The sequence below is a fragment of the Dendrobium catenatum genome, unplaced genomic scaffold, assembly GCF_001605985.2.
Source record: "Dendrobium catenatum unplaced genomic scaffold, ASM160598v2 fragScaff_scaffold_898, whole genome shotgun sequence".
Classification (NCBI taxonomy): domain Eukaryota; kingdom Viridiplantae; phylum Streptophyta; class Magnoliopsida; order Asparagales; family Orchidaceae; genus Dendrobium; species Dendrobium catenatum.
This window is the reverse complement of record NW_021319360.1, coordinates 247,674-265,255: the sequence shown is the minus strand read 5'-3', so window position 1 is coordinate 265,255 and position 17,582 is coordinate 247,674. Positions and strand designations below refer to the sequence as shown.

General features: G+C 35.4%; 1 protein-coding gene across 5 annotated transcripts in view; it reads left to right on the top strand.

The window, feature by feature from the left end:
* The first annotated feature begins 3,318 nt into the window (after positions 1 to 3,318).
* The window catches only part of LOC110110491 (PHD finger protein ALFIN-LIKE 3), a 28,574-nt gene continuing 14,310 nt past the window's right edge, over positions 3,319 to 17,582 (top strand). For 2 of the 5 annotated variants that reach the window (XM_020841993.2, XM_020841990.2), the window contains exons 1-3: positions 3,322 to 3,645; positions 3,806 to 3,838; positions 6,119 to 6,347. In XM_020841993.2, coding sequence (XP_020697652.1) covers positions 3,546 to 3,645; positions 3,806 to 3,838; positions 6,119 to 6,347 — 362 coding nt within the window. In that variant the 5' untranslated portion in view covers positions 3,322 to 3,545. Of the gene's footprint in view, positions 3,646 to 3,805; positions 3,839 to 6,118; positions 6,348 to 17,582 lie in introns of all 5 variants that reach the window. The other 3 variants (XM_020841995.2, XM_020841994.2, XM_020841992.2) reach the window with 3 other exon arrangements.

Here is a 17,582-nt window from a genome sequence, read left to right as displayed (position 1 = left end):
TGCTGGACTTCCGCTAGACCACCAAGTGACGCCAGATTTTTATCCCTGTTTGTCATCAGATCTCAACCATACGATTAACATTTGTAATCTGATCAGCCTTAGGGATGAGTCAACCCATTGTAATCTACCCAAACACTAGTATAATCATTTCAGACCGGGCCATACCTTGTGATTTTTCCCATTTACAGGGTTTTCCAGGTAAAAAATCTTGTGTTCTTTATGTGTGAGCTGGACATATATGCAAACGCTAAAACTTAGGATCTTAACTCTATCGCCGCGTATATTCTAGCCCGCAACAATTATATAAATTAAATAAACATTAAATTAATTCATATAAAAGTAATTTAATTCTAATTATTCATAAAAAATGAAATATATTTATCGTTATTTAATACATTAAAATCAATCAGAGAATAAATAATCCATGATGATTGAGATTAGATAGAAAATTGATTATTTTTCAATAAAAAATAAATATCATAAAAAAGCATAAGTAAATGGAGTTGATTAAAGTAATAAAACTAATATTAAAGTAAATATTCTAAAATATGAGAGAATAAATGAGTAAATTTAAATATTTATATATTATATTTTTAAAATTAAAAATTTATTATTCATAATACATATACCAAACACACTTTCACTAATTTTTTATTAGCTTGCTTTCATCATCATCGTCATTCATCAAATGTCAGCGAGAACAACAAGATGGGCTGCTACAAATAAAGCAGTATTTTTGCTGCATTTAGGTTTCGTTTGGGACGGTTTTTTTACCACTTTTTAAAACGGAGTTTTAGTACAAAAATTTTAATTTTTGTATTAAAAAGCTGCGTTAGGAAGCAGAAAAAAGCTGTCCCAAACGAAACCTTAGTTCAATTCAGATAAACTTATACATGCATCACATGCATAATATTTGAAGTCAAAATTTCTGAGTAGATAGTTAAAAGTCCAAACCAAGTAGAAATTATTACGTGCGGAATTTAGACCAGAGAACAGTCCGAATTCTATGAGTGTGTTTTAACTGCACACACTCATAAAAATTAGACGTTGCTCCGATCCTAACTCTGCACTTAATAATTTCTAACAACTAAGAGAACAAAATGGGCTGCGTGGCTGAAAATAAAGCAGTTTTTTTGTCGTTTTACTGCGAAAGATGAATGATTGTGTGGTCATCATCGAAAGGAAAAAAAAAAAGGAAGAAGACCACTTGACTCTAACGAAGTTTTTTAATTGAATAGTTTTATATTCAGGGTACAGTTCAATCTTGTGAAAAAATCTTTGGAATTAGTAGCCCTTAGCTCTTTTTACGATTTTTTTTTTGTTTTCGGAAAAAAAAATCTGATTCAAGCTTTTTAAAATTTGAAAGTTTTAAGTAATATAAAATTGTCTTTCTTTTATAATTATTAAATCTTAGAAACTTGAGCGAGTAATCTTAAAAATTAGAAAGAGCTTTATTTTTAAGTGGAAACTCTTCATCGTCTGTATATTTGTATTTTTTTTCTCTCCTCTAATTTGTTACTGTGGGGATATTTGATTTGTTGAAAAAGGAATATATAGTATAATAAAATGCAATATAAAAAATATATAGTGTATTTAAAATATTTAGAAGTGATATATTATCAAATAATTTTTATGATCAGACACAAATCTCAATGTAATTTTAAATTGAAAATAGTTAGAGGTGATACATCATCAAATATTTAGAGGTGTTACATCATCGTCGCCCGCTAATTACGGTTCTCTCCCACCTCCGTCGCTCGCCGACTACAGTCCTTCTGATCTCTGTCACCAGCCAACTATGATCTCTTCGACTACCATCTCCATATTATAGTCTCCCCGACCGTTGTCACCAGACTACGGTCTTTTGCGACCTCTACCGCCTGCCGACTACGACCATTTCGACCACCGTCGTCCGACTACTGTCCTTCTGACCTATATATCTCGCCGATTATGATCCTACCAACCAAACAAATATGTCAACAATAATTCTTCAAACTCTCATCATGGAATACAATATATATAATATATATTGGCTACATTTAGCCTTCCCTTTAAGGAAGAGCTTCATTTGTAATCAACTGCAAATAATAGTGGATTCATTGAAACTGGACAAGCCCCGTGATTTTTCCCCCTTTCAGGACTTTCCACATAAAAATATGGTGTCTCTTATGAGCAATATACCTCTATCTTTCATTTGTTTGTGTGCTAGATCTTCGTACAAAGGTAAGACGTTGAACTTTATATTTTTCTATTGTCGTGAATATTCCAGGATGCAATAAAGAGTTATTTAGATTAGTATAAGATATATTTAGGTTATTGTTATTATTATTTTTGGATTGAAATGCAATGAATGCAATGAAAGTCTAATGATAGTGGTGTATTGATGGTTGATAGGCAACAACTGTTGAGGGTTGTGTGGCGAAGGCTAGCAGTCGGTGATGATCAATGGCTAGTAGTGACTCTTGATAGCGATGATATGCAGCCGATGAGGATCAAGGATTGTAGCATTTGATTGGAGGTGACAAAGGTGATGATTGTCAATAATAAACGAGGTTTATAACAAAGAATTTCATAATATACTTTATTTTAAATGATAATTTGATTTTTTAATATATTTAAACTTTTAAACATATTTTTAATTGATTTAAATGATAATTTGATTTTTAATATAACCCAATGGAGTGAAAAAATTATGTAGCAGTCTTATTATTTATGTAGTATATAAATTTTAATAAATGCATAGATATAGACAATTAGGGCTGTCAAAACCGGGTCACGGGTCGGGTTTGGGTCCAACCCGAAATTGACCCGACACTGTTCAACCGGATCGTTTTTCAAACGGGTCGGTTTCCTGAACCTGAACCCGACCCGCTTCGGGTCCGGGTCAACCCGAACCTGACCCGATTCGGGTATATTTTATTAAATTTTTTTATTTAATTCAATATATTTAAATCTAAATATAATTAATGTAAGATTTACTTCAATTAATTTAAAATAAATCAAGATTAATTTAATTTGGGCAATAATGTTTATAGTTTTTTTTAAATATCATTTACTTATTTCATAAAAATCCTTTAAAATCCTCCTAAATTAATTAAAAACGGGTCAAACCGGGTTGATTTCGGATTTTCGGGTCAATCCGAACCCGACCCGATTTTACAAATGGGTCGTAATCCCTAATCCGAACCCAAAATTTTTGGGTCGAATTTTCGGATCGGGTCAAATATTGACAGTTCTATAGACAATATGTCCTACGAGCACAATATTTTTTTCCCAAAAAAATAAAAAAAATATATATCCCAACGTTCAAACTTCAAGACTCCAAAGGCCGGACTTGCAAATCTCTCAATTACAGTTAAACCGTCATATTTCTAAGTCCGACCCACGTCTTTCCTTTCTCCCTCTCTCTCTCTCTCTCTCTTTCTGGCAAAATTGAAAATTTCTCACTCCTTTCAAACCGTTCATTCCTTTGCTCTCCCTCCATCGTTGTTGCGGTCTCTCCCGGTGGCGAAAGTAGCTCTGGATCTCTCTCCGTAGCCGGAACAATGGACGGTGGAGCGCCGCAATACAACCCACGGACGGTAGAGGAAGTCTTCGGAGACTATAAGGCACGGCGCGCCGCGCTTATCAAGGCTCTTACCACTGGTGCTCTATCCTCTTCCTAAATCCTCTTCCCCCTCTTCTCTTCCTAGGGCTTTCCTCTTCTAGGGGAAGGAGAAGGGGACCCTTTGTCCTATTTGGGCATTTCCGTAGTTTCGGAAAACTTTTCTCAGTTTTCTGACCGATGTCTTTTTACTTGATGTAGATGTGGATGAATTCTTCCAGCAGTGCGACCCGGGTGAGGGCCTCTTGTTCCTCTTTTTTTTTTGGCATATCTGGTGTAATTAGAAGATATTTGGCTTTGTCACAGTCATACGCGTGGCATTTTCCTTATCATCAGACGGAACTGAAGCCCCTGAATTTTATATTTTAACATTTAATAAATAAAAAAAACCAAATTTGATAAAAAATTAAAGAAATTATGATGTTCATAACTATATGATTCATATTCAGTTTCCAATTGATAATGTCCAAACCAAATTACAAAAGTAAAATAAGACACCCTCAAAGTCCTTATTCCTAAAGCTCTCAATTTTTCTTCTCCAATGGAAACAACCGAGTCATACGCAATTGCAATTTCAGAAACAAGTTGTACCTGAATCAAGTAATTATTATCATATTCTAAGGCGTTGACACTTTATATTTCTTCGATTTTGTTGCCTGTGTAAGAGAGATTATATTAGAACATGCTATCGAGCATACTCTCATTTAGTAAGAGAGATGAAAGTAACCTTCTTTACTTAGCTACTTAAGAACTACCCCAAATATGAAAAGCTTAAGCCGAACACAAGCTATTCTTGAGTAGTGAGCTTTTTATGCTCCTAACTGAGAGTTTCAGGTGCTTTGAGTGCATATGATGATTATAAGTTGATTATTTTTGTGTGTGAAAGGTCCTTGGACCACTTTATATAGGCATTGATGGCATCTAGAATTTTAAGTAAAACACTATTGTTTTGCTTTGATTTTTGCTATAAAGGTACTGAGAACATCTAGAATTCAAGCCAAACACTTGTTTTTCTTTCTAGCCTCTTCCATTGCATCACATTTTCTCTATTGTTTGAAGTTGTGATAAATCAAAGATGAATTAGTGGTCGTAAAACACAATGTTTTGGTCAATTTGCGAAGTGCTGTTTTTTTTGGTTTAATATAGAACATACCCTATTAAAACTATTTTTTCTTACAATATAATAATTGCATGACACTGTTTTAAATCATGAACGGACTAAGGCCTTCTCCAACCAAACTCCAAACGCATGAATGACGTCGCTTATGAGCTCCAAAAGAATGACAAAGCTTACGGTATTTGGTTGCGGGTGAACAGTGCAACATCAATATTGGCGTTGTACTGTTCACCTGCGTTATTTTTCTGTCTCTACCGGATTTGCCGAAGATACGCGTGAAGGAGAAAGACGGTTACCTGGACGCAAAATGGAGTTCGATTGGAGAAGAATCATGCCATTTTTTTGTTACACTGAATTTTGGAGTGAAATTGAGATTTTCGGTTGGAGTTTCCCTAAGGGGAAGTTAGTCTAATCATGACATGTGGTGTTTATCCATCTATCCAAAAAAAAAAGAAAGAAGAAAAAGCCAAGGCAACTCCCCCCTCATTTCATCTCCCACCAATTCAGAACACCATCTAGTTTCTTTTGCTTATGGTTTCTTACTTGAGGCCACATGCTTATTTCTAAACCTAAGCTATAAACTCTAAGGCTTCGTTTGAGACAACTTTTTATTGTTTTGATTTTTGGATCACAATCATAGTTTTTGTCTAGCCATTGCTTTTTCTCACTATTTTCAAGAAATTTTTATATTAGGAAGTTGTTTTCTATAGCAGCTTTAAAAAAAGTTACTTTCTTTACAGCAACTTCACAAAAAGCTGTAGCCTACCCAAGCGGACCTTAAAACTATAAGTTTTGACCTTCTCCCAACATGGATTACCACTCTTCGTCAATTGCCCAATTTTTTATCCTTGCAACCTATGCTAACTGCTGATGGCAATCTGATCCAACCTTATGCTTGAATTTGACGGCATGGTTGATTAGATATTTTTTGCTTAAAAAAAAATTATGTTTAGGGAATATTTAGATATACTTCATCTTTTATTATATTAGACTTTATTTCCTATCTATTTCATGCTATTTTATTTTTCTTTAGCCCTAGGTTTCCTTCCATTATAAATGGGCCCCTGAGCTTGGCTTATGGATTATTGTGGAATGAAATATTTTGAATTGTGAGCAGCTCCTTGCCTCATACGTGTCTCTCTCTCTCTCTCTTCCCCTAGGGTACCTCGTATGTACCTTTTTAACTTCTTTCTTTCAATTCTAATGGACCATGCTGTGTATTTCAGTGGCTTGTCGTATCTAAAGAATCATGATATAACATGGTTTTATCAGCTATATATCTTATTGATGATGGTTCTATGATTTGCTTGTCTATATGGTTTTCTGATCTAGTATTTTTTTTATTCAGTTCATGTTTGTTTTCCCTTGCTGTTCTCAACTATATATACATATTGCAGAGAAGGAAAACTTGTGCCTTTATGGCCATCCAAATGAACAATGGGAAGTTAATTTGCCTGCAGAGGAGGTTCCTCCCGAGATTCCTGAACCTGCTCTGGGCATTAACTTTGCTAGGGACGGAATGCAAGAAAAAGATTGGTTAGCATTGGTGGCTGTCCATAGCGATGCATGGTTACTTGCTGTGGCATTTTATTTTGGTGCTAGATTTGGCTTTGATAAAGTTGGCAGGTAATTGTTTATCCAAGTCAGCATAAACATTTTATATAATTGTTTATTTTTTGTATATCAGGATATTTTTAGATTTACTTTCTTCTTAATGAATTGTTTTAATCATTTAATTCTTTTGCAATTATTTCCATCTTGCTATTGAAACAGTTCAGATGCGTGAGTAATGTTTTGCATATTATTTTTGTTGCTGCGTTGGATCTTTTTGTTTATCAGCATCATTCCTCAAGTTTAGCAGAGATTATGGAGTGATATTCTCCGATTTGTCACTTAATGTGAGTAGATAACTGGGTTGGGAAAATCATGCCAATGGTTTTCTTTTTGCATACACAATGATGCATCTAGCATATCTTCTTGGTTTTATTGTCGCTGAATGCCTTTTACTATATTAACGCAAATTGGAATATCTAGTAATTGCATGAGTGCTTTCTTTGAGAGGTTAGAAGATCTGTCTTGTAGGATATTCAGTTTTGTATGAGGCAAATTAGATGGGTGGTTTGTACCGAGGTTTAAAAAGGCGAAATCAGGATTCGTGGTATTTTGTCGAATTAAGGCGAGGCGTAAGCCTCAAAATGGGAAAGTAAAGTACTAGAAAATTATAAATAACTCATAAAAATGAAAAAAAAAAATTTAGTAAATTATGAATATAATGACTTGTTTGAAAGTAAATATAATTGAAACATAAGATTCAAAATAAATACTCATTGTTTGCCTATAGATCTAAAATTTTCCATGCTAAAGAAAGTTTAAAACACATAATAGTTTAATTTAGCATCTTAAAAATGGAATAAACAATTTCAAGAATTGTACTTTTGATGTAGTTTGAAACATCAAATTTTTTTGATTTTTAGGCAGTCCTTCCATTTTTCTCAAAGTTCTCAGAGTTTTTTATTCCACAGTTTTGAAAAAATAATGACATAACTTCTGATATCTAATTAATAGGAAAAGCAATTTATCTAAGTATAATTATGTACCAATTTTCTGCTACTTATATAATATGTAGAAGCTATGTTTCAGTATTGCTGGGCACATGCAAGTGCTATTGAGAAATGCATAAATGGAATTAAAATCAAATTTTGAAATAATATTTATACTCTTGATCAGATAGTTCAAGAAAATAAAAACTCAACTTTGCACAAAGAAGGAAAAATAGGTTGAAAGGGAAGAAAGCTCCTTACCTTCACAGTTCACACAATGCAAGCAAAGCCAAAGCAACACTCGAAAGGTTGAAAGGTCGTTACATTCGTTGCGAGCTTTGGTTGGAATGAAACTTTCAAAACTTTATTTCTCACGAAGTAGTCGAAGCCGACATAGGGTTGAAAGGGAAAAAAGATCGTTACCTTCGCTAGAAAGAACTTGACCAGATGCAAAGAAGCGAAGTTGAAGCAGGCGAAGCCGAAGCAATTTACATGAAGCAAGAGATTGTTATTTTCGTTGAGAGTTGCCAGAAGAGGCGAAGGAACTTTTTGATCGACTGTCTAAGCAGCCCTAAATCTAAAACATGGTGGCCCTAAATCTAATATGCGCGTCTAGGCCGAATAAAAAAAAAATGACAATTGAAACGAGTCAGGGCTCAAACTGCATCGAGGCATACACTTCAATGAAAAAAAAGCCTCGCCCGATCCAGTGAGGCTTAAGCCTCAAGGCGTCCAAGCTGCTCCTCGAATCTAGGCGTACGCCCAAATGCCTTTTTAAATCATGGTCTGTACAGTACTAATGGTGGTTTGAACTTGATTACAAATCTTTTGTCTTTTCTTTTGGGATTTGATTATTTATTTTCCTCATTGATGATGATATCAATGTTCTTAGGTTTACCTATTAAAGTGTCCATCAAAAGTTTCTTTATATTAACGTCTATGAAGAAATAGCATAAGAATATACTTTTTTATTCAATTTAAAGTCATTTGTACTGATAATGCTTTTAGTATTGTCCTTAAATCACAATGTCTATATTCATTTTAGTAAAATGGATTGGTTGAGCATAAGCATTGACATCTTCTTAATATTGCTTAGACTTTAATGTTTTACATGCACGTCTCTTGATATTTTTGTGGAGATGATATTCTAACAACTTGCTATTTAATTAATCATGTGTTCTTTATTGTTTTGCGATGTGTTGCTCCATTTCAATTCTTTATCCTAACAAAATTCCTTTTCATCTTATTCTTAAAGTTTTTTGAAATAATTTTTTTGTTCTTTCTCTTCGCCCAAGTTATGAACTTTTACTTCACGCCATTCAGTGCATCTTTCTAGGCTATTCTTATGCTCATAAAGGTTATCAATGTTATGAACGTTCTGCACGTTGATTATAAGTCTATGTTGATAGTACCTTTCATAAGGCATCTCCTTACCTTCTCTCCTACTTCATCTCCTAGCAGTAGTGCTCTGTTAGCTATTCTACTGCCTATAGTTACTATATGTGCTCTTCTTTCTTTAAGGGTTTATACTTATAGAGCTATAAGGCCATTTTTGTCCTTTGTTTAAACACCCCTCCATCTTTATTCTATAAATGAGTATTTGCCTAAAGCTGAACTATTATATTTACATCTTTCTTTTGAACTGCAAAAAGGTAAACACCAATATATTGACCATTAGTTGCTTTTTTTGTCTTTTTATCATTTATCCTATTCCTTTCATCAATTTGCTCCATTGTCTCAATTCCCTGAAGATTTAAGAGGCTCAATTCCATTGTCTCAATTCCTAGGACATATTAGGAAGCTCTACTCTGACAACTTAACTTGATGCACACAATAGACTCTAAAATGGTTACTCTTATTAATAGTCATACTTGGGATTTGGTTACAACTCCATTTCGGGTTAAAGTCATTTTATATATTTGGATTTTCACTGTTAAGTTCCATCTTGTTGGATCTATTGAATATTACAAGGCTTGATTGACGGCGAAATGATATAAATAGGTCCATGGCATAGATGACTTTGAGAATTTTCTCCCTTGTTATTTGACTTATTTGTTAAACTTCTTCCACCTATTGCCATTAATCAAGGATGAACTCTTTCATCTATGCATTTTCTACAAATTATTTTCAGTTTTAAGTATTTGATCTTGTATGTTTGCGAGTTCTTTCATCTACATCCTTTGTATTTTTTTTTTTTTTTTTTTTTTTTTTTTTTTTGCTTAGTTTTAAGATTTTTAAAAATTTTATTGAAGCTCAGTTTTGTGTTGCAATCCTCAATTTTTATTAAAGGAAACTTTATTTATATGTTATTATTATTACAATAATATCAAGTCTTTATCCCACTACGTGGGGTTGACTACATGAATCCTTTTTCTCCATTGTGTCCTGTTAAGAATCAAATTGTCATTTAAATTTATATGTGATATTATTGGTTATAAATATTTTTAATTTGTGAAATCCTAATTGATCTTTTCTAGATGTATTGTGAAAATATTTCTTGATGTTGATTGTTTGAAAAACATTAGAGTGACATTGATGGGGACATCAGTTGGAAAGTCTACAGTCGACGTGGCCGTAAATCAACGGCCACGATTTACCCGATGTACTTTTGATTTTATTATTGTCTACTTATTGATGTAATCTTTTTATTTCAGCATTTTTCGTTTTTACCCTTGCTTGAGGGATTGAGTCTTGTAGCCCATTAAGGGTATTTGAGTCCATTTTGCTTTAAGTCATTGTATGAGGCTATTTATAGCCTTGATCTTGTTATTTTGTAGTTAATGAATGATTAAGAAAATTTTCCTGCATTTGTCTTCCTGCATGAGCTCTTGTGAGAGCTTGATTGTTTGATGGAGAGAGATCCCTAGGAGAGGGAAGCTTGCGCACTACCCACCAACCTTGGAGACGGCCGGGTTTGTGGTCTTTCTTTATCTTTGTCTTTGTTTTTCCTCCTTCCACCACCACCACCGGACATCTTTATATCCAAAACCCTCCTCCATCTCCAAGCAATCGTCACCCCCCAATCAAACTTCCCCTCCCACATTCTCCACCATAAGCCGCCGGTCACCTCACTCGACCCCTCCTCCTCCCTCAACCCACGGCCAACACTCCACCCGACCCCTCATACCCCTGGCCCAATCTCTAGCCGCCGGCCACCATCCACCTCCTTCTCCCTATTGAAATCCTTGCCAAATTTGGGTGATTTAATTTTGGACAGATTTTCAAAATTCAAATCCAACTAATTTGAATTTGAAATCTTTCCTAATTTGTCATTTTATGTTTGGAAAGTTCTTAAATCAATTCTTTTGAATTTCAAATTCAATTGAATTTGGTTAATTACTTTCCTAATTATAAATTTACATTTATGCAAGCATGACACCTCATCCCCAAATTCCCTCTTGCCCATTAATGCCGCCGGCCCCTTCATTGGCTTGGATTTAGATTTATTTCCTTAAGCTAAGTATCTCTTTTGGAAATATTTCAAATTCCCCAAATCTCCTCTTAACCGAATTTTCCCCAAAGTCCTAAGCCTTAATTTTATTTCCTAAAACCTTAAATCAGATTTTGGAAATAAAATTCCCTCTTCTCAATCCCGCCTAGGGGTGCAAGTGAGCCGAGCCGGCTCGCGAGCCGGCTTGGGCTCGACTCGTTTATGGGCTTGCGAGCCGAGCTTATCGAGCTCACGAGTCGAGCTCGAGCTCGAGTTCGAGCTCGTTTGGTAAACGAGCTCGAGTTCGAGCTTCTGGTGTGTGGGTTTACATCTGACGCCCGGGTGTGGGGGGGGGGGGGAGCCGGCTCGAATAATTATTAAATATAAAAATAAAAAAATAATATTAAATGTTATTCAACTCTGTATTTCAAAATTATCACCTCACCCAAAAATTTTTCCCGCGTGCCTCTCTCTTTCTCTTCTCTCTCATGATATAAACAACTGTTACAGCACTGAACATCTGACATTTTTTTTTGGGAAAACAAACAGCTGAATAATAATAAATGATGATGTAAAACAAACAACATTTAGTAGTTCTGCTATCTCTCTCTCTTTTAAAAAAGCTGCGCCTCTCTCTCTTTTTTTTCTCTCGTTTTAAAAAGCCGTGCCATCTCTCTCTCTCGTTTTAAAAAGCCACGCTACACTTGAATAGTTGAACTCGGTGAACCGGAGTTCGGACTGTGCAGAAGGTTAGACGAGCGGCTCGAACTCGATTATAATGGAACGAGTCGAGCTCGAGCTTGGTATTTGACAGTTGAGCTCGGCTCAAACACCCCCTAGCTCGAGCTCGACTCGACTCGTTTGCACCCCTAATCCCGCCAGCCCTCTCTCCCACCCATCTCCCCCCTTATCTCCCACCCGTCTCCCCCCCCTCTCTCTCCAAGCCCCTCTCTCTCACGTTCACCTCTTGCTGGAGGAATGCTTGAATTCCCCTTCCAATTTTCTTTACTCCTAAGCATAGAAAACTGAAGGTTTTCTCAGATTTTGGGCTCAGATTTTGGTTCCAAAATCTGAAACATTTTTCTGGATTTTGGAAGAACACTTGGGACGTAACCTCTCTCCGCTTATAAAAGAATATTCTTTCTTTTGCTATCATCCGAGAGGTGTATTAAGACGATTTTCCTTTCCGCAAAGGTGATACTCTTCATTGATTCGTGTACTTTCCTATTCTACTACCTTGTAGAGAGATTGTTCAAGTAAGAGATTTTGTTTCACTATCACCACTCATTAGTAATGTAGGATTGCTACTTCTTTGGTTTTAGACCTCTTGTTAGATCAAGGTTGTAATGAAAGCTACTTCGTACGCATTGCTTTAATTTTCTTAAATATTTTGACTTTGTTTAGTCTCTCACATAGTTTAGCCTAAATGGAAGTGACCATTTATTAGTTTTACTTTGTTGTTTTAATCGCTAATAACGAAAATCTGAAATTGTTCTTTAACTATTTTGTGCAAGCTTCCTACTTCGCATGTAGTCTTGCATCAGACATTATACTGTTTAATTTTTGTGGGCATCATTCATTACTTAAAAACAGTTGCATTAAAATGATTTTATATCAGTTTCGTGATATTTAAATGAAATCGAAGAATTTTTTGTCATTTAATGAACAGCTGCACTAATGCAGGAATCCTCCAATCAATATTTATTTTTCTAATTCAAAAAAATCACCTAATAAAGCTTTATTCGGGACAGTTTTTGCTTTTCTATTTTAACTTTTATAAGCTTCTTTCTCAACCACTGTTTCAAATATGCTTTCTCAAAAACAACTTTTTTAAGCCAACTTTGAAACTATGAAAAAGATGCATCCAAATGAACATTACTTTCATTGGCTGATTTTCCTAATAACAAAAGTAATTAAAAATTTATCCTAAATGATGCCTAAGTTGAATCCAAAGAAAAGCTTCAAAAACAACTTCTAAACTTAGCTTTTTCCACAACTGACATTGGGCTCGTGTAGGGCGGATCTAGTTTTATATTGAAGTAGTTGTTAAGTTGTTGCAGGAAGAGTAAATTTTTTGAAAATTTGTTGGTGCCATAAGTATTTCCATTTTTGAGAAAATTGAATAGTATCTTTCTTACAACTACTATGCTATAGTAGATTAGGTTATAAAAGCAACTTTCTATCATAAAATTTTTTAAAAAATAGCACAGAAAATAAAAGCCAAACGACAATGTTGCAACAGTCTGAAATGCAAATCAGTGAGAATGTTGCCTCAAACAAACCCTTTATAACCCGTCACTATTTCCCCAAATGCACTCTTAGCCAAAGGCTTACAAAACTTTTCTCCAAACAACATTTCATCTAGAGCAAGTGCAAATAATGCAAAGCAAAATTTTAATTTAGGGCATTTTTGTAAAGGTGGTTATGAAGCTATTATGAGGAAATTAACTTTTATGAAAGCTGATGTAGATAACTAGATATTATAAAGATATTCTTTTTTAAAAAAAATTGAACAACTGGTTTATTGAAGTCATCGCGCATTAGCAATTTTGATTATAAAAAGTAACTTCCCATTGTAGAAATTTCTGAAAAGCAATAGCCAAGCATAGTTGTAAAGCAAAATAGTGAGGAAGCTATCCCAAATTTCCCTTAGTCATGACCTAAAAAGTTAGTTTACCACAAACTTTTAAAGTTTCTTGCACTGCATGTCTTTCAATGCTTATAATTACGAGTGCCTTCATCAATGTGTTGCAATAACAAAATGTCCTTAATAGCATGACCATTGATCAAAACAACAAAGATAAAATCTATTTTTTTCCTCGAGCATATTTTAAAATAGGGATTTTTACATAACACTTAAAACAATTCAAATTACATATCTAACACCTAAACTATTATATTTACTTACATACCACTTAAAACTCTCTTTTACATCATTTCTAACACTCCATTAATATAGCGTTAGAAAATCACATCTTCCGTCTCCCTGCGACAATGGAGGCAGACTCCCAGTTGTTCGTGCACAAATCGTGTTCGGTTCCCCTTCGCGAGTTGTGGCATTCTCATTGAAAAAGCAATCAGAAAAGCATTTCAGAACTGAATGACCCACAGTTAAGGGTGAATCTCAAATCTACATACAATCACAAAAGCAAAATGACCTCCAATTACGGCACCCGCTTGCGATTTCTGCACTAGTCGGCCGATTAGACGAGTCCCATTCTCCGCCGAAATGAAACTCGACGCTGCAGAAGGAAGCCAAACCCAGCTTCTTTTCCGATTTCTCCTCCGCCTGGATCTTGCATTTGCCTATAAGCAGAACCCAAAGAAGACCCGACTCTTCCTCTTGCATGCTAACAGAGCCTCACGCCTTACCTCCCTCTCATTAATTCAAACGGACCTCACCAACAAGCCGCACGTCCGCCTGCATTCGTTCTGCCATTTCTTGAAACGTGGGTGAGCAAAGCAGCATAAGAGGCTATAACAGTCGGTAAAGTAAAATTATTGTAAAAAAGTTGTTTTTTGATATTGCTATATAGCAGGAAGAATTTAATATGGCCTCGCAGAGTAAGCTTTTGAACAGGACGCTTTTGATGGAGAAGGCATTTCCTTCGGACGGGAAGACAATCCTCGCCAAACGAACGGGAGACGAAAGGGACGAAAGGAAACCTCGCACACGAACGAGAGACTGAAGAATGAAAGGGCAGCTCGCACACGAACGGGAGACGGAAGATAACGCTTATTAAATAGAGTGTTAAAAATGATGTAAAAGAGGGTTTTAAGTGGTATGTGTGTAAATATAATAGTTTAGGTGTTAGATATGTAATTTGAATTGTTTTGAGTGTTATGTATGTAAAAATCCCTTTAAAATATGGTGCTTTTGTTGGATTCAAGAAAGAACAAAAAACCCTTTAAGGCGACTTGGGAATAAAATCATTTTGTTATTATTTTATTTCTGCATATCCTATGCTATACTTGTAATACATACTCATCATCCATAACACTTTTGTTATTAAACAATTAGTCTATTAGAGAAGGGGGGTGGGGGGGTGGGGGGCAAAATATTTTGGGTTTTAATTTTTGGTGAGCTTTTAAAATCAGCTCATTAAGGCTTGAGTTGTTGTTTTTCAGCTTATTTTATGGGTAGTTTACTTCCTTAAAAGCTCATAAAATTAGGATTTATTTGGTTCATCCCCCCTAGCCTTTGGCCCTTTGATTCCCTCCCCCTGGTTCTCCTTCCCGTGGCCTGTTCCGATCTCCCTGGCTGCTAGTTCCGATTCCCTGTGCTGCCCCTTTCGGTTCCTCCTTTGGCTGCTGTTCCGCATATTATTTTTGGGTGCTATTTCTGGATTGACTTATGGCCTTCTATATCCTCTATTTTAATTGGTTTATATGGAGGTTATGGTGGCTGTTTGGCTTCCCCCTTTTTTCCTATATATATGAGATGTTTTGTAATAAAAAAGAGAGCTTATGATGAGATTTTTGGAGCAAAAAACTGAGGGTTTTTCTTCCTTCTTTGAAAAAGCTTGCAAGCTTGTTTTATGCTTCCTCTCCCTCTAGGAAAGCTTACGAGCTTGTCCTCTCTTCGTCACGACTTCTAATCTCTTTCTTCTCTCCGCAAGTTCGACGCAAATTGTATCTTTCTTCTTAAGGAAATGCAAGTTTATGAATTTTATGTCAAAGTTTGTATCCGTAGTTTTATAATATGAAAATTGTCTTTTGTTCAAGTGTTGTGTAATTTTAGTTAAGTTTTTTGTGTCGTTGTATAGTTGTAAGTGTGAAAGTCTTAGTTTTTACTATTATTTTCTTGGAAGTTTAAATCTTGTAATTTGCTTGCAAATATTGGGGTCTCCCTATATTTTTGCTTGCATCAATTTGGTATCAGAGCCTAGGTTTGTGTTTTCCTAGTTTTTTTCATGTTTTTTTTAAATGTTTTAAAAAATGGGAAAGACAAAATTGCTTTGAATCACATTAATTTAAATTGCTTGAGATGGGAGGGCATTGCGTAATTAATTTAAATTAATGAGGAAAATTCAACCTCGTATTAATTTGAAATTCAAATTTTGAAATTCCTAAATTGCTTTGAATCAAATTAGGAAAGTAATAAAAGGATGATTGGGAATTGGAGCCTTGGAGAATTGGTGGGGTGGTCTACGGCTAAGCTAGGGTGCATGGCCGGCTGGTAGGGAAAGGGGAAGGGGATTGGGCCTGGGGTTAGGTGTGGGAATGGGACTTGGTCGGCGGTGGGGAATGGGTAAATGTTGGCTGGCGGTTTGAGGTGGCGATGGGGAGGACACCGACGGTTGGAAGAAGGGGAGGGTGGTGGCCAACGTTTGAGAGGAAAGGGGCTGGGCGGTAGAAAGCCGACGGCTAGGGGAAGATTTAGCCGGCGGTTAAAGGAGGAGGTGGGGAATTAGAGGAAGAAAATAAACCGTGAGCCCGGACACTTCTTGCGGCTGACGGGTGATGCGTTGTTCTTCACCAAGGGACTTCAACTACGAGCCCGGACACATCCTGTGGCTGGTGGGTATTTCATTGCCCTCACATAGGAATTCCACTCTCCTAAGAACTCCCATCGCTCTCAAGAACAAAGTGTAGAAACAATTTTTTTATTAATTCATCATTCATCTAATACAAGAGCAATGACCTCTATATATAGGCCTTAAAGGAAATTAAAAGACAACTTTGCCCCTTAGACTTACATAAGACAATACCCTTAAGTAAGGGTAAAAACGGAAAATGTATAATTAAATCAAAAATACAATTAATAAACTAAGATAAAATGATGGGATCTAAGCCGTCGATCTTCGTCTATTCCTTTGATTAACGTCCACCGTCAGATGTCCGCATCAATATCATAAGTTTAGAACAAGTGGTTGGTGAGGGGATTGGTTGTTACCCTCCTTTATGAGGATTGGCTGTGTAAGTGGTATGCTACATTATCAAGAATTTAAAATCTTCCTAATGTCTTTAACTTCAATATGTCTCCATATATATTATTTTCTTTTCACACTTAAGAAAAAAAAAAACGTTAAAGGAATGCAGATATGCTATGGGAAACAATGACCATTTTCTTGATAAGGAAAAAAGAGAAAATCGGAATTTATTGACCATTGTCAATTTTTTTTATTATCCACTGATAACTGATAGATCATAGATGATATCTCTCGTTGAAAATATGCGGAAACTAGCTTTCTTGCAAGTTTTAACATAAAGAAACAGACTTCTGGTCGCACACAGTTGATAAGTTTTGCTGTTGGGTCAATGAATTAGCAAAGGATAAATTGCTAGCGGAACAGTAAATAATCCCATATTTAAATAATATGAAGCTTGAATAAACATAGAAAACGTTATGAAAATTATGATGTTCTTTGTTGCCTATATCTTAGCACAGAAAACAAAAATCAAAGTGGTTGTTTGGGTCTATTGCATCTCATTTGCATTTATTTTAAACTTTTTGTCGTTTGGTTTAAGGCAAAGGAAACAGAATAAAATTTGGTGGCATTAGAAATACCTCAAAAGTGTCATTTATCTTAAAATTTAAAATCGTCTGATTGACAAAAATTTGGAATTCCATGTTTCTCCTGATCTTGTACCTCTGTGATTCTATTCCTCTGGTGATCCTATCATCCCATGTCTCTTTCCTGATCCCTTGCCTTTCTGATTCCTTTTTTCTTTCATAATCATATAATGCTAGTCACAGCTCCCATTGACACCATCGTTTCCTAGCCTCCTGACATCAATGTAGCCCCCATTACCGCCCTAGCCGGTCATCTATCAGCTTTGTTTTTTTTTTTTTTAATTTCTCTTGTGATGAAAACTATAAAGGTGATTGGCTATTGGTGTAGGATTTATAATCTCATCGATAAATTGAGGACCCTAAGTCTTTATTTT